Source organism: Ischnura elegans, chromosome 3 (assembly GCF_921293095.1).
Source record: "Ischnura elegans chromosome 3, ioIscEleg1.1, whole genome shotgun sequence".
Classification (NCBI taxonomy): Eukaryota; Metazoa; Arthropoda; class Insecta; order Odonata; family Coenagrionidae; genus Ischnura; species Ischnura elegans.
In genome coordinates, this window is record NC_060248.1 from 21,554,724 (window position 1) to 21,579,921 (window position 25,198).

Sequence of the window (25,198 nt, forward strand, 5' to 3'; positions counted from 1 at the left end):
CTGAGTATTGACTAACCCCAAATCGAGCACCCTTTGTTATTTTATTACACTTCAAGGAAGAACATATGCTTCACGGCCGTTTACCACCCTCGCGTGTACAAAATCTACTCAAAACGTAAGACCAGTAGTAATAAAAGGGAGGACGAGCCACGAACAGTGAAGAATAGGAGCGAAGTAGGTTATTGCAGGAGAGTAAGATAAGAGCACCACTTAAAAAGTTAAAAAAAACATTTTATTATCCATTACGATGCATTTAAGCAAATAAATAGGCGTCATTAAATAAAATACGATTAAAATGTGTCGATCCAACGAATTTTCCTCCTTGTCTATTAGTTCACAGCGACGTGACGTAAAGCGTCCTGCCCCGGGCTGGTCGCCTCCTCCCCGGTGAGGCATTCGCGGTCGAACGACGCACCGTCTCTGCTGGCGGAGACTGGGGCGCGCCCAGAAATCCTGGAAAAAAACAATGAAGGTAATTAGTGAAGTGTTCAGTGGAAATTCCTCAATAGGAGGTTGAAAATGACACCCTCATTATTCCATGAAAATATGCTGCTAAATAAATTCAGAAACTCAAAACTGCCGAGATGTTTTAACAATTTTATAACAGAGTCAGAATGCGTGCAAAGAAGAGCTGCCAGGTACGTGAAAGGTCGTTACGATAGTCTTTTTAGTGTAACTGACCTCTTAGATAAACTCGGATGAGAATCTCTATCTGACCGTAGATTGAAAAATAGACTAAACCGTTTAGATACATTAAAGGGCAGTGTATTTTCAAACGAAGTTAGCCATATCTTACGAACGCCAACAAACTACGGAAGATCAGTCCATATATATAAAATAAGGAAGATAGAATGTAGTTCAGACAGATTCAGAATGTCTTTTTCCCCACAGTCAATAAGATATTATAACGGCAGCGATAGAACATATTAATAGATTAGATGACTTCTAGTGTAGCTTACTAATTTATGTAATGCATGTTTCTGAATTTTATTATTATTTCCAACAGCATGTGGTGATATAATTTCTTAGTATGCGTGACGATTATTGGACCGTGTGGTATGCAAGTGGAAGTTCAAATGCTGGTGATTGATCACCCTACCAAGCTCGCTCGCAGGGTATTATGTAGATATAGATGTACTTTAACGTTCCATAAAATCTGAAATTTGAAGTGTCACCAAGTAAAACATAAGATTTCCTCAGGATCCCAGCCGATTGAAAATGCCCACTGTCCCCGACGTTTCGAGGAATATGTTGGACTTCGAAACGTTGGAGGAAAAAAATACTACAACGCGAGAAAATAAATGTGACATCATATGTGGAGGTATCTAAAAGCCGAAAACTATTACTTTCGATGTTCCTATTCTCAACTTCAGGCAACTGTTGACACTCGCATTTAAAATCAAAAGATAGCCATATCTTACGATGGCTACGAGAATGAAGTGAAAACGATGTGACGCATAAATATCCGCGTGTTACACGTATGGCTCAGACAGGAATTCCGTTGCCCTTAATATTTCATTATCCCTTTCGAAATAAACGGGTCCTTTAATAGAATACACTGGTTGGCATAGCCTTCATGATCAATCTGCCCTTTAAAGTACATCGGAAATGACGTGGATATACCCAATTGACTGGAGCTTTCCTCGGATACAGAGTGTCCGAATTGTGGACCCACATAATGTAAGCTTATATGGGTGCCACACTGAATAACAGCTGATTACATGCGTGAAAATACTAAGAGATTGAAGAAGTACATACTTCTTTTCATGGCGTCCTTCAAAGTATGGAAAGTAGATGCAGGGTTTAGTCTCCTTCGTGGCGAGCAGTGTGGCACTGGCATCAATGGAGGAACGGAGGCTATATCTGCAGTAAAGAGACAGGACAGTTATCAAGAGAAATCCATGTGAAGATAAATATAGGGTATGAAAATTAAAAATAAGAAAATATACGCACATGGGCGTGCCCAACGAGGGGGTAGAGAGGGGAGCCCCCCCCCTAGAAGCAAAAATCGCAAAACTCTTTAAGCAAAATCAGCACTGAATTGAAAAGAAAGTATTCAACAAATTTTCTTTAAACCCACTAAAAATGATATATATATTAGTACAAGGTATGTAACTAAAATAAAACTATTTTTTCAAGGAAATTATCTCATAAATCCCATGGCTTTCCCCCCCCCCTAGTTATGATCCTGGGTACGCCCTCCTATACGGCCCAGAAATAATGTGTAAAGAGTATAGGAGGATGCAGAAGGAAATATTTTATTCGAATGAACGAACCATGAGATTCAGTCATCATGCATCTCCAGAGTGTTTGGCATGTTGGACACTTAGGCGACGGAAGATCTACATCTACATAATACCCTGCCAACCACCTCTAGGGTGTTTGGCAGGGGGTGATCAATCACCAGCATGCAGCATGCATTTGGACTCCAACATGCACACCACACAGTACAAAAAACGTCACACATACTAACAATTTATGCTACTATATGCTGTTAGAAATAATAATAAAATTAAGAAACATGCATTAAGTTTTACATAGGTTAGTTGGCTACACCACAAGTCATGCAATCTATTTATGAGTTCTATCGCAGCCGTTATAATCTCTTATCGATCGTAGAAAAAATGACATTCTGAAGCTGTCTGTTCTACAATCTATCTCTCTTATTTTATTTATATGATCTGATCTTCCGTAGTATGTTGGCGTCCGTAAGATATGGTTAACTTCGTCAGAAAAGACACTGCTTTTGAATTTATCTAAAAGGTTTAGTCTATTTTTCAATCTAGGGTCCGACAGAGATTCCCATCCGAATTGTAATGGATTTAACACAAATATTGTACAAAATAACCCTTCACATCACCAGATCTCGGTAGTGGGAAATTATTCATCAGCAGCAGCATCTACACGCGAGCAGGGGTGAGGATTTAAAAAACGCACTCGGCTACCTACCGGCGCAACCCCTCGCGATTATGTGCAAGGGGTTATGTCTCACCAAGGATGCGAAATCATTCGGCTCTTTACGACAGTTTTTTGGCTCAGATGGAAACGCATTAGAAGCCCAGACAATGCAAGAAAGATGTTTTATGCTCAACTGTACGTACGAAACAGTATTAAACAAAATTAAATAGTATAAAACTAAGTTTGTAAACTTTCCAACGATTCAAGTCCAGCATCCATATATCCGTATCGTATTCGGGTGGATGAGGTTGCGTCCACTGGGGAAGAGGAGTTCTCACTGCCAAAGAAGAGGATAGGATAGTTTCCTTCATCAAAGAAAACGAAATGCAATGATTGCGATTCCTTACCCACCATTAGTGTATTCATAATGTACAAATTATTTAGTTTTAGAAATCCCAGTTCTGAAGAATGGCAACGCTCAATTTTAACCTCATTTGAAAAAGGCCAGATTGGCGCCAATGCGATTCCGCTCCAAGTGACCTCACAGGGACCTAGTTTCTATACGAGTAGATAGGAGTTTAGATACGAGCAGATCGTCTGAGATTACTAATGCATGCATGAGGCACAGAGCTCAGGGAAACACCTCTTAAGAATCACACATTAAAAATACCTAAGTTCACAAAGTTTCCTTTGTTAGATAGGGGAATAATAATCCTTATTTAAGCCAAGCGCTACCAGCTATCAGGGTACTCAGCTACCTGCTAGCCGCCTGCGTCGTATCAGCGCTCAGGCCTCGCCCCAAGGTCACCTCACAAGGCGGCAGGGGGAACCAGAAATACGTCAAACGGACTTTTTCCCATCATTCCTACTTGGCCGTCGCGTTTTCGCGCGCTTGAAAATTTTCACTTTTCGTTTAATCGAAAAAAATGATATCGCCATTTAAAAATCTAAAAGTGTGAAATTCGTACTCCAGGAGTAATAATCTTTCGATTTAGGCTATAAAAAAATAATAGGAAACCACCCTACTATATGAAACTCACCCCACATATGCTCTGGAACACCCCGGTCACTCCAGCCGTAGGCTGAGCCAACGTCGTACTGGTAAACGTAGACGTTGACGGCGCCACCAGTGAGGACAAGGCAATTGCTGACCAACCTCTCGCCGGCCCTGCTGACGGCCTTCCGCTGACGACGGATGTGACGATGTACCCGCGACCGCAGCAAAGGGTCAGACCGGACGAACGCCAACCACTGCTTGTTCACGTGGGCACACGACAATAGGGAGGCAGGATCCAGCATCCTGAAAGAAAGGAGAACTGTGCATTTGAAATAGGGATGGCATCACGCATCAAACTGTGCCGTGTACTTACGGTTACATACTTATCTACGAATGCATAATGGAAATATTTACATGAGCGAAATATAGGATGAATGTCTTAGCAAATTCGGAGAAAATTTTTTCCCGGACATGTGGAAAATATCGCACTCTTTTACCATCGCGTCTCACTGTCGTAGGAGGTATCACAGGAAGATGATACATAAAATTTAAAGATATATTTAATTTAAGACTCTTTCTTCGAACTATTAGGAATAGCAGCAGTGTCCTGATTAAGAAAAGAAGTGTTGTCGCTCTCTAGGACGACATATTACAGATTTGCCTTTTTTCATCGTGCTAAAATTTCGTTAACTAAACTAAATTAATTACTATCCGTTGTGAAGTTTTTTCTTCTATACGAGTGTATGTGGTCATCCCCTGGAGGTGAATCGTAGGGCATTATGCATATTTAAATGACTTAAGCATCAGGATATTGTCAATTGCAATCGACTGATTCCCGAGTTATTTATGTTCTATTACAGGCGGAATGGTGATATTCTCTCTACAATAAACAATAATGGCCAAACCAACGCCAAAAACCCTGGAGGTGGCTTGCAGTGAATTATTTATAACTGATGCAGCGTTGTTAGGCGCGGCAATATGTCAAAAGAGATTATGCAAGTATTCTGTCGTCTTAAAAATGATAAGGCGCGGTAAAAATATAGAAAGAAAAAATTTACTTGCGTGATAAGAAGAACTCATAATCTGTCGTCTTAGCGAGCCGTGAATAACTTGCTGATTTCCTTAACCGAAAAATTAGAAAATAATGAAAATGTTCATCTCTCTGTTCTGCGGCCTATTTCATATTTATTTGTCATGCATTCCAATATAATTTTACCACTACTCAGACGACGCAACAGGTAAAAGACCCTCACATCGTGGGATGCCTTGCGCACCACCCTCTGTCCAACAACCTCAAAACTATATGACGGTGCTACCACAATGACAGGTACCCATAATTGGATAGGATTAGCTTTCACTGATTGTAGTAACTGCTCTCTGCCGCAGCTCGAAAGCTCACGTAATGTGGGTGAAACATTCCAGAACGAGGAGAATAAAAATTTATTTTTCACGCCAATCATAAGAGATCACAAAAGTGTCATGTGTAACTTTGCTATAATTGAGGTTACTTTTTTCCACGTGCATAAAAATGACTGTTATCCACTGGCAAGTAGAAAGAGGTAGATTTACGACAGGAAAAAAACCTCGTGAAACTCTTTTGGCGATGCGTGAAAGAAATTGGAAATACTGATATTTTGATCAGTCATAGATGAATTTCAAGAAACTGCAAAGTTTTTTAAAAATTATATACACAAAGGATGAAGCTCGCCATGGAATGATATTTGACTAAACCGGGATTCATCGACAAAAATATACACACATTCGTGTTTAAGAATTCAGCAATTAATAGTAAGGTTACTAGTTAAGTGTAGTAAGCAGATACATGTTTTTTTTGTCATCTCATTCTTGTTAGGTGCTCGCACCTAGTATTAAGCTATCTTATCAGATATGAATCACGTGAAAGTAATACCATTCCAAACAGCAAGAAAGTGCTTAAAATGGTATAAATGTGGATTAAATGGAATTTGAGGCTTACCTTAGTATAGTACAGGTGAGTTCTGGAGGTAGAGTAGTAAGAAGATCAAAAGAGGGTTGGGCCTCAGTCGTCGATCCACAAACTCCAGAAACACAACGTGTAAAACAGTCCATATTCTTCTCCCCTCTTCAGCAGTCACTAGGCTTGATGATACTAGTCGTTTCACGACTCTAATGCACGATATTTATATTGCAAAAAGTTTAAGAGACCTAAGGGAAATGCACTTACCCCTCCCCCCAGGGATTGTCCTATTAGTCATTGGTCAGCTTTCAAAAAATGACGGCCAACCGCTTAAACCATTTGCATTCCCTCCCCCAGCGCCCACTTCTCCAGGACCCTCCACAGCATTGGATTGGGCCGTGACTTCTGGTAGGAGTTCGTCCAACTATTTTCCTGGGTTTTACTAGTGACTCAAGGAAAGGCTACTAATTTTTTTGCGATACTAAATTTCCCAAAATAAGGTGTTAAAGAAAATTAATCTCGCGTCTGGATAATGGCAGATATGCACACTGCACACGATTGCCGGGCGATATCGGATATTTACTTTCAAATTAGGGAGTCGATGATTATGACCAATGGATGACATTTTAAATATATCGGGGACAGAAAATTAGAAATTAGATTCTGCGAACAGAAATCGCGTTAATATTAAAAGGAAGAAGGACCAGTGTTGCTTGACTATTGCCTGCGTTCAGTTAGATAATGTCGCTGGCATGTATCTATATCTACATAATACCCTGCGAGCCTACTCTAGGGTGTTTGGCAGGAGGTGATTAGTCACCAGAATGCAAGAGGAATCCCACATGAACACCACGCTCATAAAAATGTTGCGCACACCACCAAAGCACACTTCCATATTCAATCCAAGACAAAATTTACCGACTTCTCATGAGGGAAATCTGCCTAAGAAGTTAGAACATTCAAAACATGCCTTACGGCATGCCATACTTGAAGTCGCGGTGGCGTAGTGGAGTACATGCGACGTCATCATAGTAAAGGTTGTTGCATCGATTCCCCAGCTCGGAATTAATATCTCAAGTACACAAACATTTTGAGAACTCAACATGGATTCAGAAAAAGCAGATCGTGCGAAGCCCAGTTAGCGCTTTTCATCCACGATATTTTAGCCTCCGGAGAAGATAACATTCCAGTAGACGCGATTTTTCTTGATTTCAAAAAGGCATTTGATAAAGTACCCCACGGAAAGTTAATAATAAAACTGAAATCTTATGGTTTAGACGAAGATGTCATTTCCTGGATAAGAGAATTTTTGAGCGACCGCGTCCAAAGAGTAGTATTAGACGGTGCAGTCTCCAGTGAGGTTAGAGTCACTTCTGGCGTTCCTCAGGGTAGTGTCATTGGCCCACTCCTATTCCTTCTTTATATGAGCGACATTGGCGAAGTAGTGCAGAGTAAGTTACGATTATTTGCAGACGACGCTGTAGTTTACAGAGAAATCCGTTCCAGCAAAGATATGGATGAACTAACGAATGACCTTGCTGCTATCCAAGCTTGGTGCGATGCTTGGCAGTTGGAATTAAATTTGGAAAAATGCGTCGTAATGAATTTCTGGAAGAAGAATAACTCCCTACAGCGTAACTATATCATTCGAGGCACCCAATGAAATGAAGTTGAATCCGTGAAATATCTAGGCGTTAGACTCAATAATAATCTATCGTGGAATAAACATATTCGAGAAATAACCGGTCAAGCTAATCGTAAAATGGGTTTTGTTAAAAGAATATTAGGAAAGTGCGACGACAAAGTGAGAGAAATTAGCTACTTTTCCCTCGTTAGGCCACATCTGGAATACGCTGCCAGTGTTTGGGACCCTCATGAAAAAGGCTTAATAACAGAGTTAGAACGCGTGCAAAGAAGAGCTGCCAGGTATGTGAAAGGTCGTTACGATAGTCTTGTTAGTGTAGCTGACCTTTTAGATAAACTCGGATGGGTATCTCTGTCGGACCGTAGATTGAAAAATAGACTAAACCTTATAGATAAATTCAAGAGCAGTGTCTTTTCTGACGAAGTTAACCATATCTTGCGGACGCCAACGTACTGCGGAAAATCAGATCATATAAATAAAATAAGAGAGATAGATTATAGGACAGTCAGGTTCAGAATGTCTTTTTTTCCACGTTCAATTAGAGATCATAACGGTAGTGATAGAATATGAAAAATTAGATAATCTCATAAATAAATTAGATGACTTGTAGTGTAGCCTACTAACCTTTGTAAAACTTAATGCATATTTCTTAATTCAATTATTATTTCTAACAGAAAATGGTAGTATAATTTGTTGGTATGCGTGACGTTTTTTGGACTGTGTGGCGGGCATGTGGGAGTCTAATTACATGCTGCAGCTGGTGATTGATCACCCCTTGCCAAACACCCTAGAGGTGACTCGCAGGGTATTATGTAGATGTAGATACCATTCCTTTGAAAGATGCCGTTAGAAATACGAGGAAAATTCAGAAATTTGCCTTCAGGAACACATAAGTTAGTAGACTACAAGTCAACTCACTTCGTGGTAAGTCCAAACGCTGCCGTTATAGCCTCTTATCGATCGTGGAAAATACGACATTGTGAAATTATCTGTTTTACCCTATATCTCTCTCATATTTTATTTTTATGATCTGATCTACCGAAGCATGTTGGCGTTCGTAAGATATACGTAACTTCGTCGGAAAATATTACTTGCGCCAGCATACTACGGTAGATCAGATAATATAAATAAAATAAGAATGATAGACTGTAGGACAGATGCATTCAGAATGTTTTTTTCCACGATCAATAAGAGATTATAACGGCAGCGTTGAAAGTTTGGAACTCACAAGTAGATTAGATGATTCGTATTTTAGCCAACTAACTTATGGATACCTCAATGCATGTTTCTGAATTTTCTTATTATTTCGAACAGCATGTTTTGTGTGTTCTAGCTTTATTGCCAGATAAACTTAAGGAGTAGTTGGCAAGTTTTGCCTTTGCATGAATGTGGTAGTATAATTTGTTAGTATGCGTAACGTTTTTTTGGACCGTGTGATGTGCATCTACATCTACATAATACCCTGGGAGCCACCTATAGGGTGTTTGGCAGGGGGTGATCAATCACCAGCATGCAGCATGCAATTGAACTCCCACATGCACACCATACGGTCCAAAAAACGTCACGTATACTAACAAATTATACTACCATATGCCGTTAAAAATAATAATAAAATGCTATGCATGCATGTGGCAATCCAATTGCATTTTTTCATGATAATGATTGGGAATAAATAGCTACATCCCTAGTAAAATAGTAAAAGAAGGCAGCGAACCGAGATGGTACGACGCGGAAGTGAGAAAATCATTGAGGCGACAGAGAGCGTGTCATGCTAAAATGAAAAAAGTCAGCACGGATTTATCCGCTAATGAACGCGAGCTAATAATTAAAAAATATAGGATGACTAAAGCCGCCACGAAGGAAGCGTTCAGGAATGCGTTCACGAATTTTAAAAGAAAAGCACTAGTAGAGCAGTTACAGGATAACCCAAAAGCATTTTGGTCATATGTTAGGGAAGTTCAAGGTAAACGATCTACCGTATGTTCGCTGAGAAACGACAATGGAGATGTGTTGACAAGCAGTTACGATAAAGCCAATTTATTAAATTCCTACTTTAAGAGCGTTTTCACGGAGCCTTCCGAAAACTCACCCGAGACCGATGACAATCCCTGTCTACGTAAGATGCCAGCTATTGACATTAGTACGCTCGGAATAGAAAATATATTGAAATCGCTTAGTCCAAATAAATCACCTGGTCCAGACGAAATCCCTTCTCGCGTATATAAAGAACTAGCCTCAGAACTTGCCCCCTACTTGCAGTTAATATTCAGTAAATCCATCAAGCAACACGAAGTACCTAATGACTGGAAAATCGCTAATGTAACGCCTATATTTAAAAGTGGAGACAAGGAACAGCCATCTAATTACAGGCCGATATCTTTAACGTCCATCTCTTGCAAAGTCCTTGAACACATCGTAGTCAGCTCGGTAATGAAACACCTAGACGCGCAAAACTTATTAATGGGAAATCAACATGGATTCAGGAAAAGCAGATCGTGCGAAACTCAGTTAGCGCTTTTCGCCCACGATATTTTAGTCTCCGGGGAAGACAACATTCCAGTAGACGCGATTTTTCTTGATTTCAAAAAGGCATTTGATAAAGTACCCCACGGAAAGTTAATAATAAAACTGAAATCTTATGGTCTAGACGAAGATGTCATTTCCTGGATTAGAGAATTTTTGAGCGACCGCGTCCAAAGAGTAGTATTAGACGGTGCAGTCTCCAATGAGGTTAGAGTGACTTCTGGCGTTCCTCAGGGTAGTGTCATTGGCCCACTCCTATTCCTTCTTTATATAAACGACATTGGCGAAGTAGTGCAGAGTAAGTTACGATTATTTGCAGACGACGCTGTAGTTTACAGAGAAATTCGTTCCAGCAAAGATATAGATGAACTAACGAATGACCTTGCTGCTATCCAAGCTTGGTGCGATGCTTGGCAGTTAGAATTAAATTTGGAAAAATGCGTCGTAATGAATTTCTGGAAGAAGAATAACTCCCTACAGCGTAACTATGTCATTCGGGGCACGCAGTTAAAGGCAGTTGAATCTGTGAAATATCTAGGGGTTAGACTCAATAATGATCTATCGTGGAATAAACATATTCGAGAAATAACCGGTCAAGCTAATCGTAAAATGGGTTTTGTTAAAAGAATATTAGGAAAGTGCGACGACAAAGTGAGAGAAATTAGCTACTTTTCCCTTGTTAGACCACATTTGGAATACGCTGCCAGTGTTTGGGACCCTCATGAAAAAGGCTTAATAACAGAGTTAGAACGCGTGCAAAGAAGAGCTGCCAGGTATGTGAAAGGTCGTTACGATAGTCTTGTTAGTGTAACTGACCTCTTAGATAAACTCGGATGGGAATCTCTGTCGGACCGTAGATTGAAAAATAGACTAAACCTTTTAGATAAATTCAAGAGCAGTGTCTTTTCTGACGAAGTTAACCATATCTTGCGGACGCCAACGTACTACGGAAGATCAGATCATATAAATAAAATAAGAGAGATAGATTGCAGAACAGACAGATTCCGAATGTCATTTTTTCCACGATCAATAAGAGATTATAACGGCAGCAATAGAGCGCGTAAATAGATTGCACGACTTGTAGTGTAGCCTACTAACCTATGTAAAACTTACTGCATGTTTCTGAATTTCTATTCTATATTCTATTTCTAACAGCATATAGTAGTATAGTTTGTTATTATACGGGACGTTTTTTGGACGGTGTGGTGAGCATGTGGGAGTCCAAATGCATGCTGGTGATTGATCACCCCCTGCCAAACACCCTAGAGGTGGCTCGCAGGGTAATTTGTAGATGTAGATGTAGATGCATGCTAGTGATTGATCACTCCCTGCCAAAGAACCTGGTGGTAGCTCGCAGGGTATTATGTAGATGAAGATGAAAATGAACTGCCCTTGAATTTACGTAATAGGTTCAATCTATTTTTCTAGGTAGGCGGCATATGAAAAGGCAGTATTTGAAATCCTGGTGATAACAATCATTTATTTGTCAGTGGCATCTGCGATTTTTTAACCAGCTTAGTTAGGATTATATTCTCTTATCTTTATTGTCGTAGTAAAATTGTCAATAGTATTAACACCAATGGGAATTCTACAATGTCTTAAAATGGAGTTTCGGGTTTGCATTTGTTTACTTGGGGATTTAAAAAGTGTAAATTATGTAATACATACAATAAAGCTGTCAAAAATATCATTTTAATTTTCTTCCTTGATATCAAAATAGCCTATATCTTATCATTTAGGAGTCAAACAGTAGTTTAAAGCTTTTTTTCTTAATTTTAACTCATATAATAGTTCCAAAAATTTGGTTGTCTTGTTCTTGGCTAAATTTAGGAGCAAGGAGTAGGGAATTACAGAACGAATCATAGCTTTTTGTCGTTTTATCTCCAACCAATTGTATGCATACACGCGCGGGGCATAGCACGACGCTACCCATCCCCTGACCATTCAAGTTTCCTTTCTCTTCGATGGGCTGTATGTTGCCCTGCCCTCCTGGACCCTGTAATCTCGGGGAGGGAAACTCGTGGTGTCCGCTATCACCGAGAGACTTTCTGCTGCTCTTCGTTCTTCGTCCATACAACCCCTGAGGAGTCGCATTATTGAGTGTGCTCCCTCTCATTGCCTTTAGCAACTCTTCAATAATGGAGTGCCAAACGTTATTGTCGTACATGCAGTGTCAAGCTCTTGGGTATTCTTTCAATGCGGACGTGATTGGAGAGCTTCCTCCGGAATTATCATCTTACATATTCAGGTAAGAAAAATGTTTTCATTGACGCAATTAGCGCAGTATTGCATTCATTATGCTTCGATAAGGCTTTAAATAACGGACGATAAATCACTACGACAGAATTCACCGCGGAACTATAATTGGTCTATCGCTATGCAGCTCTCTTAGCTAATTCATTTACTTGATACGAATACTTGATACAGTGCTAATAAATGGTCGAAATATTCAAATATATAAACGATATATATTTTCACACGTGTATGAAGTATATTATTGACACGCAACTTGAATCCTTTATTTATATACAGAACCTTCTCGGCTACTATCTGCTAATATTTATTAAAGCAGGTGGGTCTTATTTCTTATTGTGCCATTTCACCATGACATTTAGAATCATATACTGTATGCAGTGCATTGTTAGTGATTGAGTTTTTCGTGCAGCTATAGCCATCAGTGAAATTAGTTGTTACTTATTTACTATATATGTTATATTATTTTGAATTTATTCAGTTGAAATATTTTAATTTTGTTTAATAATTACATATTATTTTAGTATATTAATTATGCATTATTTTATTGTAGTGTTAATTAAAATTTTTTCATGCATTTTATGTTCCTAATGGCCTGCAGTCCTTGGACAACAAATCTAATTCTGTTATAATTTTTCCAAGTTTCAACTCCTCGATGTCTGTAACTTGATAATTAATGATTTAATGTTCGAACGTAATATTAAGCTTCAACGTCTCTTAAACTGTTGGGTCCGATACAATATTCAACTTACGGAGGGATGATTGTATATTTCCGTACCAGAAAATACTCTCATGGCTTGACTCAAAAACAAGGCGCAAAATCACGATGTCTTTTTGCTTGTGCTCCCTTTGCAATCAGCGAGAACACCACTATTTTGCCGATTTTTCCAACTAAAATTAAATTATTACATGTTGCAATCAGGATTGATCCACAATATCTCTATGGACTGCAAATCCGAAATACTACATATCATAAATCCGTGACAGGTGTAGGTTATTACGAATGGAATAGTGATCTCTTAGGCTCTCCGTCTTATATTAACGAAAATCACCATCCAACACCCGAAAGACAAATATTTAATTATTTTGACTCGTAAGCTCTCAGCCATTATAGTAGTAATATGTGTCATGTAATTTTTTATGCAATGGCATCCTCCGTGTACGCATAATTTTCATACAACTGCCTCTGATTTCTGTTTCTCTGTTAAATTCACTCTTTAAAAATATTTATGTCTTATTACTTTTTATGCTCCTATTTCATACCATCACGACTGCTTTCCCTTTAATGTCAAGTTTACTTTTATTCTATAATTTCCTGTAAATTAATTTTGAAATGAAATGCCTTTGCATTGTAATATCAATATTTTCCTCACCTTTCACTTGCAATCAGGATGTTGGATCCGCCCACCTTGGTGTCCTGTGCCGCGGTGAGCCGGCAGTGGATGTCCCTGGTTCGCTCCGACCCCGTCCTCCGCTCCCGGGTCATGTACTTTCTGCGGCAGAGGCTAAGGAACACCCTGCGGAAGGACGGTCAAGTGGCTTACGACTTCGGTTACACGGAGCCACACGCGCGTGGTATTCGCGCTGCGCCAGCTTCGGATCGCCGATTTGGTGATTATCACGGTTGCCTGTTATATTTATAGCGCAACACAGTCTGATATTTCCAATCGTGTTTTTATTCTTATTTTAGCCGACAAGCACTTGCGTTCGTTATAATGTAAAATTATTTTCTTGTTAAAAAATTAAAATGTCCTTCAGTATACGAAATTTGTCTCCGGGCATATCTTTAAATTTAAGAAGTTCTAATACGGCTTCATTTTCGATATTTCCCAGTCCGTTGTAATATTTTTTAGCATTTTAATTACACCTACATCTACATAATACTCTGCGAGCGTCCTCTGGGTTTTTGGCAGGGGATGATCAATCACCAGCATGTAGCACTTAATGATGTCTGTAATTGGCGTCACTGTGCTAGTATTTCTTCGCCCACTGCTTGATTGCCGAGCCCTTTTCATATTAAAATTGCGTGCCTTGAGGCTGCATGTTCCGCCACCACCAACTTCAATGGTTGTAGGGGAAGTCAGCGGAAGTTGTATAAAAATAAAATCACAACTCCTTCACCACCTTCACTCCACATTTAAATAATTTGAATAATGAAAGAGGACATGTAACGGTGTATCGGATTTCTGAAAAAGGAATTGTCAACGAACACAAGGGAGTTTCGATACATAAAAAAGTAATACCGGGATATATCTTTTCAGCCTTAAGATAAATACATCATAATTTACGCCTTAAGATGATGATAACTCATCAAAACCCGGGTCGCGTTAAGTAAAAAAGTAGTGGCATTTGTGGTAATTGTGAAATATCCAAGAAAACTTATAATGGAATACCACAAAGTATGTCACAAAACGTTGTATCTAATAAAATTTAGATCACACCGGTTGAATAATTTTCATATCTACACGTCCTTCTTTCCGTCACTCTAAGTATCTCATCGTCGGCCTATCCCTGTCGCTCGTAGAAAGATGTAGTCGTCAAATTGACATTAATAAATAGAAAATTGTGTTACTTGCATTTCCTGGTAATACGTTACAAATTGCAACACCTTAAAACAGTGGGCCTCCCTCCAAAATGGGCCACCCACATCCTAAATCTGGCCGTGTATCCAAGTAAAAGAACTCACCTGCTTAAGTTTGCGTTTTCCAACAATCAGGTAGGCCATCGTATCTTCTACTGAAGACCAATTCATTTGTTTTATTTCTACATCTACATAATACCCTGCGAGCCACCTCTGGGTGTTTGGCAGGGGGTGATCAATCACCAGCATGCAATTGGATTCCCACATGCACACCACACGGTCCAAAAAACGTTACACATACTAACAAATTATACTACCACATGCTAGTCTATTTTTCAATCTACGGTCTGACAGAGATTCCCATCCGAGTTTATCTAACAGGTCACTAACAAGGCTATCGCAACGATTTTTCACGTACCTTGCAGCTTTTCTTTGCCCGCGTTCTAACGTCTAACTCTCTTTTTAAGTCTATTTCATGAGGGTTCTAAACACCGGCAGAGTATTCCAAATAGGGCCTAACGAGGGAGAGAGGGAGGGAGATGTTCTAATGGGGTATTTGCATTGATTTCCAGGTTATCCGCATAATACGCTGCTTGTCACCTCTAGGATGTTGGGCAGGGGTCGATCTATCACCAGCGTGCATCAGGATCCCCAAATACACAGCACATGGTCATAAACAACTTATAATAACAAAAACAAAAAATGAAATTCATGTCGTGGGAGCAATCAATGTAAACCAATATCATTCTCCTGGCCATATCAAGGGAACTTGACAGGGGGGCACGATAACACTAGTGTACTTAGCGGATGGCAATACACGGCTAACTTCGGAGAGCGTCTCACGAATGATTACCTATGCGCAAATTCAAAGTTTGACAAACTGACGCGATAAGTTGTGCAATCAGGTAGCCAACATTTTTATATTATTAACTTAGTTTTTCCACCATTTGAGTCTGGTTCAAAGTTGAGTGTAGGTAATAAACGCACTTCCTAAAAAACTCGGCAAAACCTGAACTACTTACTGCAAAAGCTCCTCGCAAAGGCACGTTGTTGCTCATCCGTGGTTTCCCCTAAACTAAGGATTTAAATTGTGAATCTTATTCCTGTAACCACTTAGGAACATACTCTGCTCCACATTAATTACCCGCTGATAGAGGAATTGTGTTTTTCCTTGGTTGTTGCTCCTGTTGTATTTCTCTACCCGTGGGAATTGTTTTTTTACTACATCTCTTCTACAGGGTGTCCTGGGAACGGTTTCACCGAGAGGAACCTTGGTCATTGGGCTCACACGGTCGGCGGAACGCTCGTGCTGGTGAGGACACTTACCTGCAGAGGTATGAGGGTGATCATCACTAGAAAGACTCTTTCCTATTCAGAGCATTCTACAGTAACAACATCACTGTGCTATGTTCACAACTTCAATTTACCATTTGTCATTTTGGATTTAAATTTATCTGCTTAAATTTAAACTCCTCAAAAAATGCAATTACATGGAATGACGAGCACCGTCCTGCTTGGAAGGAATGCCACATTGGGCCTTCACATTATGGCAATTGAACATTTCTTTTATTTAGGAAAATTCGAATTTGAGCATAACACCATTTGAATGGATTAAATTTTCATGAAAGTTCGAGTACTTGATCACCCAAATTTAATTCGACTTGCATTTTTGGAGGAAAATATTCAGAATTTCATTCATTTCCCATGCATATAAATCGATCTATGAGGTCCAAGATCTCTCCCAAAGTGTCTGTATGAGAAATTTATAGGCTTTATTCCAGTGTTAGGCATCGTAATTCCATTGTATTGAGAGACTGACAAAATTTGCAAAATATTGGCGGGTAAAACCCACAATTTCATTTCTATTATGCTCCTTTGTGCTCCTATTTTCTGTAGGAACTCAGAGAGATTAATGCATGAAAATTCTGATGCGATAAAAAGTAGGGGATAAGTAATTTGTAAAGTGTCTGAATTGGACATCGGTACTAAAAGTAATTTGAAACTTACAAGGTTAGTATTCATACATAAGTAGCAATAGAAACTGTAGAAGACAGACGAAATTACTTGGTGTAAGATGACTGCAGGAGTAATATAGGCTGTCTTTCCTCGGGACAGTCGATACACGCTTCCGCTTCTGCAAGCATTCCTCCCGTGTTGGATATTGCGGATCGTTGAAATTTTATTCCCTTATTTTGTTTACCACGTTATACGCTATGAGAAAAATTGAGGTGTGGAGGATTTTATTGATTCCTGGTGGAAGATTGAGGTAAATTTATCTCGGATTACCGTCCAGGTCAGTTGGTCCTAATCCACTGACAATGCCAGCAATCCTGAATACATCGAGGGACATTTTTTTAATTGTCCTCATACCAAGAATGTAATCCATACGCTATTTCGGATATTTGATTTAGGGGGCGCGTCAGCAGAAAATTTTCTTAAAGCAAGCTATGTAAACGTTGTTGAATATACTTACATTGGTTTGGCTTCGAGATGGATAGCTTGAAAAATTCGCGCTATAGTGCTGTAGTACGTTTGTCAAATGCTACTTGTCTGTGGAGACGAGGGAATGTGTCTCAGAAGAGAATGCTTCAGAAGTTGCTCAGGTTGGTGGTGATTGATCAGCCCCGGCCAAACACCCTAGAGGTCGTTCGCCGGGAATTTTGTTGATGTATAATCGATTCCTTCTCACAGCGACCATCAATTGCTTTATGAGGTACGATGAGCTCTGACCAGGTATTCATTATTACGTGATCCGCAATCCGTTATCGAGCCTTCGAAGCCATTTAAATCATATATATAAACCATTGCTCATTGCATAATCAAACATTTATCAATTATAACAAAGTTGCACTAGAGTTGTAATGGGTATTTTACCATCATCCTCAGTTGTTGAGATAAAGTATTTCTCTTTTGTTTCAGTGGCTAGGTTCATTTTCCGTGGTCTTTTTGGGAAATGCCTTTACACACACTGAGACTGGACCGATTAAGAAGGATCGAGCTCTTGGCGTCTTGGGTTGAAGAGCTTTGCCAATCCTCATGCATTGCTTAGTTGTGTATTTTGCTTTTATTTAATGGGTGATGTAGTATTATTTTGTCCTGATTGTACCACACTTTCCAATAAAACCTATTTATTTTTTTGTATAAAATGTGAATATGTCCTTCCTTTGCCACTAGATAATCCGGTTGATCACACGGTGACAAAAATTCAGGGAAGTAGTTACGAGAAAGGAGAGGTTAAAAAATATCATCCCCGAGAAAGCTATATGCTCCAGCAGAATTTACCGAGATATCAAAAATGGTCGTACGTTACGCAGTTTAGTTATCACCAAGTAATATACCCAGTAGTTCTACATGGCCGATGTACGAAGCTTTCTTGCGTGCCCTCTGTTTGTGATGCATGCCCAACTGTGCAACACTACTGTGGTAGGTAGCGGGACGAATTTTCCATGCATGGGGAGAGCTGATTGCATTCGCAATCACATTTCAGGGGTCACTTACAAGTTGCTGAGTGCATATTGGGATAAATACTCACCCCCTGCCACGTACCTTTGAGGTGGCTCGCAGAGTTTAATGTAAATGTAAAAATTGGAAGGTTTACACGTTTCATTAAACCCTAACCGCTTAGTGCAAAACACCCTTGAGGTAGCTCGCAGGATATTATGTAGATGTAGAGCTGGACTAGCGGGAATCATACTAATTGTACTTCGTAGGGCTATCTTAGGGATATATAGGGAGTCCAAATGCATGCTGGTGATTGATCACCCCCTGCCAAACACCCTAGAGGTGGCTCGTAGGGTATTATGTAGATGTAGATGTATCTCTGCCAAATAGGTCGAAGAGTGGGGACCAGATTATGCATGTTTAGGTAATTACCGGGTGGGGAAAATGTAGTGTGTAGCTATGGTAACCTGGGATATCTCATTAGTTACCTTTACGTACAAGACCAAGTAGTATGGGAGCCTGTTACATAGCTGGTTTGTATTCCTGGTTCACTATCGTCAGGGCTTTTCCATTATAAGTTGGCATCACTGCGGTCTTCAGATTAGGCTCAGAAAATGGTTATGGGATTTTCACTGAGATAATTCACTGCACCGATTGCGACCAAGGCCAAGGGTGGTCGAAGTGAGCCAGGAAGATTGTGCTAATGGTATTTTGTGAAGAACGAGTAAGGCTGTTTGTTAGGGGGTGGGTGGGATAGTTTCTGTTTTTGTAAATATGTTTGGAGCTTGGAGCGGCATCACACCGGCCCAAGACCATCTTCATGTGGGTGGATCATCGTGAAGATGACGACGATGGCTAGCAGGCCGATACATAGGTGTATATCTTAAGTATATTTATCTTCACGTCTGTTTAGGAATTATTCAAGCCAATGCTTTCATAGCTTTGTACTCTGTGTGTAATCAATTTCTCTAGAAACTAAGGCTTCTTCTCTAATGCTAATGGCCAAAAGAATTAGTTGGACTCATGAGTCATAGTGATGTTACAATGAACTTGAATACTATTCAAGTGTTCCAAAAACTCATAGAAACTTATTCAGGCGGCCAGGATTAGTTTTTAACGGTCTGTACTGAGTCTAAAAATGCATCCAGTTGTAATGCGTGCACCGTGTTAATACAGCATTAGTTTTCTTTGTGAATCGGTATCATTCTCATAACGTTTGGCATTCTAAGGACAGACATTTTAACACCTTATCTTCATATACATGCAGAACTTTCATTGTAAGCATTGCGAGAGTTGCTACATATTTTCAAATATTCTGCGGAACGCTCCACGAAAGGGTTAAAAATTTCATGAGGGCTGCTATCTCATATTTGAGCGTTTTGCATGCGATTATTTTATTTGTGAAATAAAACTGCGGGGTTGAGGGATTTTTATTTTAACTTTATTGGCATGTACTGCGGTGGGGTTAAGACGAAAGAGGAAAATACTGCGAATCGTTTGCCCCATACTGTGGCGATGTTTTTGCTGCGATGTTGACCTCTTCCTCATTTTTTCGGGGAAAAGGTCAAGCGGTCCTCTCCACTGGTGACTCCGCATTGAACGGCTTCTCGTGCCGCTGTCCATCGCGCAATCCCAAGGGATAGGGATTGTACAACCTGTGGAAAATCAGGTTGAAAACTTTTATGACTAAACTTGAAAGACAAGATTCAGAAGTGCCATTAGCGGCCGGTTTTATAATATCTAGTTGAAATTTTGTGGAGAATGCAAATCGAAGTTAAAGAATTCTTCCATTTATGACCTAAAGACTAACCTAACGTTATGCTAGTGCTTTGCTATATATTTGGCATATTCTCAAGCTGAGATGACGACCATATCATTTTCCGGTTAACGCTAGCCAGGCATTACAAAACTGTGCCTAAAAGTACCCGCATTCTAGCTCGCACATTCCGTAATGTTTTTAAAAGTTATGCTTTCAAGTGATAGATGTAGATGTAGATGTAGATGCAAGTCAACCTGATATATACAAGGACAGTGGAGCCATTCATTCAGAGGCGAAACTGCAGTTCTCTGAAGGAACTCGGTAGATGGAAGGGAATAATAAGTTGCCTCATTCATCCACTGTTTTATAATTTTACATAAAAAAACACGAATATTTCTGCCCCTTTTTTATGAGGTGGTGACGTCATTTGAGTGTATGCTCACTAAGCAATTCATATATAACCGCTGATTGAGGGCGGGAATCCCACACGAATGTGAAATAATTAATGAAGGCGCTAACAATAAGTGGAAGCGCGAGTCCCAGGAGTAGCTGAGATTGGGTTACACCCTCGGCAGGAGTCGTCGACGTCATCATTTCATACGTGAAAGGGTTAAGGGCGTTAATTTGTCGCCACGTATTGCTCTGGAAGAAAGAGGCGGATCGTAAAACGGAAATATACGGGCATCTTTACTGTTTAAGCTACATAGAAATCGGCACTAAATGTAATGATTAACGAGCCACTGTCACTGTATCCACTGAAAATTTGGAAAATATTTAACAGACCAAGAAAGTTTACCAATCAGTTGACCAGTTTAAAATTGATTTTAATAATTTTCATTAATAATTATAATTATTAGATATTGCAATTAAAATAGATCGATAAAATTGAAATACTCCGTCAGGATGAAATACTCCATTAGAAATGTAGAAAATTTATGAAAGTAAATTATGTTCAAATAAATTCCTCGGAATTTTATTAATGCTTATTTTCAGTCATTTGGCTTCCATTTTTAGCCGTTTTGCTATGAAATACGTCATATCAAACAGCATAGGAATAATTTATTTTCTTGGCCTGGGATTCAGTGCGTATCGTCATATTTAGACAAGAAGAAGACACCTGAACTATGGTTTTAACGAAAGATGTAAACTTTTTGATTCTTGTAGACGTCTATTTCTTTATAAGGAGGGTCAACAGGCAGTGAACTCACCTTTTTTCGAATGGTGCCTCGACAAGAAGTATGACACCTCTACAGAACCAGAATATTCAGTCATTTAGGTCCCAAAGGTCGTACGTGATAAGGGTTATCCTGAAATTAAATCGATTATTTCACGTAAAATTGGGTCCCAATTAATAAAATAAAGCAATGTCGTTCTTTCTCCGCAGTATCTCGGGATGAAATAGGCAAGATATAAAAGCAATACCTTTTCGGTTCACTCTGTCGAGCTTTGAGGAAGCACCAAATTTGTTTCTGCAATTCGGAATGCGATTTGATGAGGGAGAGCCACTTCTTATTCACCCGGGCTGCGTTGAATAATGATTCGCCGTCCAATTTCCTGTAAATGAAGTATTTTTTTAATGAATACACAACCGTATATGCAACTTTGGATTGATCTGTTTTATCGTGCACGTCGTGCTACTTTAGGGGTAATTTTCAAACTATGATAATAAGATTGTGTTGATTTTATTACTGGCAACTGACCGTGGTAATATATGCCCATTTTTTGCGAGTTTTATTTTTTCTAATTACTTACCTTAGAGAAATGGAGCCCTAACTAGAGGGCCTAAAAATATGTTCCTTTAATACCCTTTCATTCTCATAATTTATCTTTAATAAGGGTAACAGCGACTCGGTATTTATATTACAGTAAGTACGTCGTGAAGATGGTCGATGAGAATAACTTTAATTATTTGCTTATTAGAAATATTTATTAGCTCCTCGTCCGATTCGGGTCTAGCCGTGAGTATATGAGCCTTTGTGACAGCTGAATCGTTGTGTCGCGTGGTTTTATTTCAGAATTAATTTATATCCGGCCTCATATTTTATAGTGCTATTTGTTAATTATAATAACAAAGCGGGGTACTACAATTAAACACACGTACAGGTACATCTTTGGATGGAGTATGTGCTCTTACGGATGAGGTCTACTAAAAGTGGCATTTTAAAACAAAGCGTATTAAAATTGGGAGACATGGAGAACATCAACCGGTGGAAAACCCGAGAAATTTTTCTGCAAATAAAAACGTAAATTATACCGATCATGGCATAGCAAATTATTGGTATTGTCAACCAGTAAGTATATTCTTTCTCTATGATATAGTGGAATGTCTATAAAATCAACAGATTTAGGCGTTACTTGGTGGAACGATGAGATATTCATGGTTAAATAAAAACACAGTACTATTCCACAACCTTATATTTTTGCAGTCTACTAGTTTCAACGTTACAACGTCATTATCAAGACTAACTGAGAAAAGCATATATAAGGCTGGATGTTGTATGCTTTTCTCAGTTAGTCTTGATAATGACGTTGTAACGTTGAAACTAGTAGACTGCAAAAATATAAGGTTGTGGAATAGTACTGTGTTTTTATTTAACCAGGAATGTCTATACCCTAGACTAGGTACCTAGGTACTGATAGCATGGTCTGTTTTTTAAAGTTATGTAACATTTTGTAATTTTACCGTTTTGTTAGAAAATACGCCACTTTGAATTGTCGTAGTTCTCTTCCTCATTTTTTGGCAAACATTTTCATTCTTACGAGCGCTAATAAGGCTGCAAAAATATAATGGCCAGCGTCTGTTACCAGAGATTTTCACGTTGTTATGGACGCGGAGAATTATGACGACATCAAGTTTAATGCAATTGTATACGTTCAAAATGAAGTTACACTGACTATGCTGCGCTTCATGGGGAACACAAAGGACGCGTTTTTACTTTGGTGCCGCGGCCTAGTTACTGGCCGGATCGGGGCCGCGTTGCACCCTTGCCAAAAGCCTCGATTTGCATTTAAACCATCCCTTCTTCTCATTACGTTCCACGAATGCTTCAAGTTACATTGTTTTCGATATTTGCTTTGAAGGAAACACTAAGACAAATATATTATTGGAAAATTAACAAACATTATAATTGAAGCGTGAGGGATAATTTGCTAATCGCTTTAATCTTCCTGATGCAGAGTTTTACTCGGAACAATTAGACATTTGCCTATTTCGCGCATTGTTGCGTGGTGACGCATTATGTGAAAGTGGACACAAAGGTGTTGTCATTCAATAATATGGCCGGATCACATGACCGGTCAACCTCCTACATCTACATCTACTTAATACCCTGCGAGCCACCTCTAGGGTGTTTGGCAGGGGGAACTACTACTAGGGAACTCCTACTAGGAACTCCAGTATTATTACAGCTATGCTTTTCAATTTTAGAGATTTTACGTGTGAAAATACGAAGATACATAGATCCTTTCCTTTTCCACTGCAATTATTTTTCATGTAATTGGGTTCATAATTTCGAGTCAGTTTCGAATTTTGTAAATTATGTTTGCTAACATGAGGAAACACAAAGCATACTTTTGGCATATTTTAGCTTTCTTCGTGTCTATCTCTCTCTTAGTGTCATTTTGTTACAGTCCCGTATTGCAAGGATAAATGCATGCTTGGCGGGAGCTCACACCACCTGCAAGAATGTTTGATACATGTTTTTGACAACCAAGCGCGTGGCCAATACATCTACATTTATTGCGCGTGGCCAATACATCTACATCTACATAATACCCTGCGAGCCACCTGTAGAGTGTTTAGCAGGTGAAGTCCAATCACCAACATGTAGCATGCAAGAAGACCGCCTCATGCACACCGCACAGTCATAGAAATATTACGCATACTAGCAAAATATACATGCTTATACATAAAAAAACTGGTGGTTAGTAATTCCTATAGTAAATAGCTACATGAAAGGTTAGAACTATGGAAAAAAACATGCAATGAGTCATCCTTGCGAGTGACGCCATTAATCCTATCAATTGAGACAACGTTGCTATCCTCAATAGTACAAGGGAAGAATGACATTTTATGTAACGAAGTGCATTTGCCAATTAGCCTCATGCGTCTTGTGGAGCCATTAATTATAACTTAAGAGTCCCACCCAATAGTACGAGGGAAGAGTGGCAATATAAATCTCTCTGTCTTAATTATCATTGGATTTAATTGCAATGTATTTCGCATTTGGAGTACCAATTACATGCTGGTGATTTGTCAAACACCTTACTTTAACATAACACCCTGGGAGCAACTTCTAAGGTGTTTGGCAGTGAGGAGGGATGATTAGATGTTGGAGGGTGTAGGCTTTAGAGATGTTTTAAGGCCTACTCCTTGCCAATCACCCTTGAGGCGACTCGCATGGTATTATGTAGATGTAGCGTATTCGCTGCCATGCATTGACTGCTAGCAGTATACTTTAATAAGCGTCCTTGGATGGAAAACGCGAGAGTAACAAATGATGGAAAGAGGGATGGTGAATTGGTAAGCTCTATTACTTTCACTATAACTGGAGGTGCCCGTGTCCATTTATTGGGTCTGTCATCACTGCTGCCCCTGAACGACCGAATGGAAACTGATCATGCGATTCACCTTGCTTGAGACGTCACACACGGCCGAGCAGCACGTAGTAGAAACGAAATTCGGAGGCGCATGCTTACCTCAGGATGTCAGTGGCAACCTCTTCTGGGAGGAGACCGACTATGTCCAGCAGCGCTTCGCCGGCCTTCGCTTCCGGTCGCACCGTTCGTTGTGTTTCCATCTCAGCCCGTGTGAATTCAAGCCATCGCCACCCGCGCGTTTCCCGATCGAGAGCAGCTGCCGTCTTCCTCGCTGCGTTCGGCGCGACTGCGCGGGCTGCCAACACTGCAATGGGCTAAATATTTCGTTGGAAAGTTTCCCCGCTCGCCGTGTTCCAAAAATATCGCCGCACCGGCCCCCGCCTTGAACTTCGCTCTGTCATGGCTTCGCCGCGAGAGTGCGCTGCTGCGGCGCTGCGGGGTGAAAGTTCATGCTAGGATTTTTACGAGCGCCAAAATTCGGACGGCCGCGGCTGGGGGGAAGTCGTTCGCGTCGCTCGGTTGCCGACGCTGTCCAAAACTGAGGAGATTTTTTTTACTAACGCGCG

The 25,198-nt window shown here is 39.8% G+C and overlaps 1 protein-coding gene and 1 long non-coding RNA gene across 5 annotated transcripts; one reads left to right on the forward strand and one right to left on the reverse strand.

Annotated features, from left to right (window-relative positions):
• Positions 1 to 210: 210 nt before the first annotated feature.
• LOC124155548 lies at positions 211 to 24,953 on the reverse strand. 4 transcript variants are annotated; one of them, XM_046529462.1, is made up of 7 exons: positions 24,732 to 24,817; positions 21,456 to 21,587; positions 21,242 to 21,340; positions 13,626 to 13,769; positions 3,939 to 4,198; positions 1,759 to 1,863; positions 211 to 453 (listed from the first exon to the last, which is right to left on the reverse strand). In XM_046529462.1, the coding sequence occupies exons 4-7, from the start codon at positions 13,736 to 13,738 to the stop codon at positions 335 to 337; spliced, it is 597 nt and encodes a 198-aa protein (XP_046385418.1). In that variant the 5' UTR covers positions 13,739 to 13,769; positions 21,242 to 21,340; positions 21,456 to 21,587; positions 24,732 to 24,817; the 3' UTR covers positions 211 to 334. The 4 variants fall into 4 exon arrangements, 3 of the variants coding, with proteins under 3 accessions (XP_046385418.1, XP_046385417.1, XP_046385419.1); XM_046529461.1 differs by lacking the exons at positions 21,242 to 21,340; positions 21,456 to 21,587 and having other exon boundaries at positions 24,732 to 24,953; XM_046529463.1 differs by lacking the exons at positions 13,626 to 13,769; positions 21,242 to 21,340; positions 21,456 to 21,587; positions 24,732 to 24,817 and adding an exon at positions 5,871 to 7,069.
• On the forward strand, positions 13,756 to 17,962 carry LOC124155550. The gene is made up of 3 exons (XR_006864201.1): positions 13,756 to 13,863; positions 16,072 to 16,167; positions 17,753 to 17,962. It is a non-coding gene; the product is annotated as an uncharacterized LOC124155550 (long non-coding RNA).
• Positions 24,954 to 25,198: the final 245 nt, after the last annotated feature.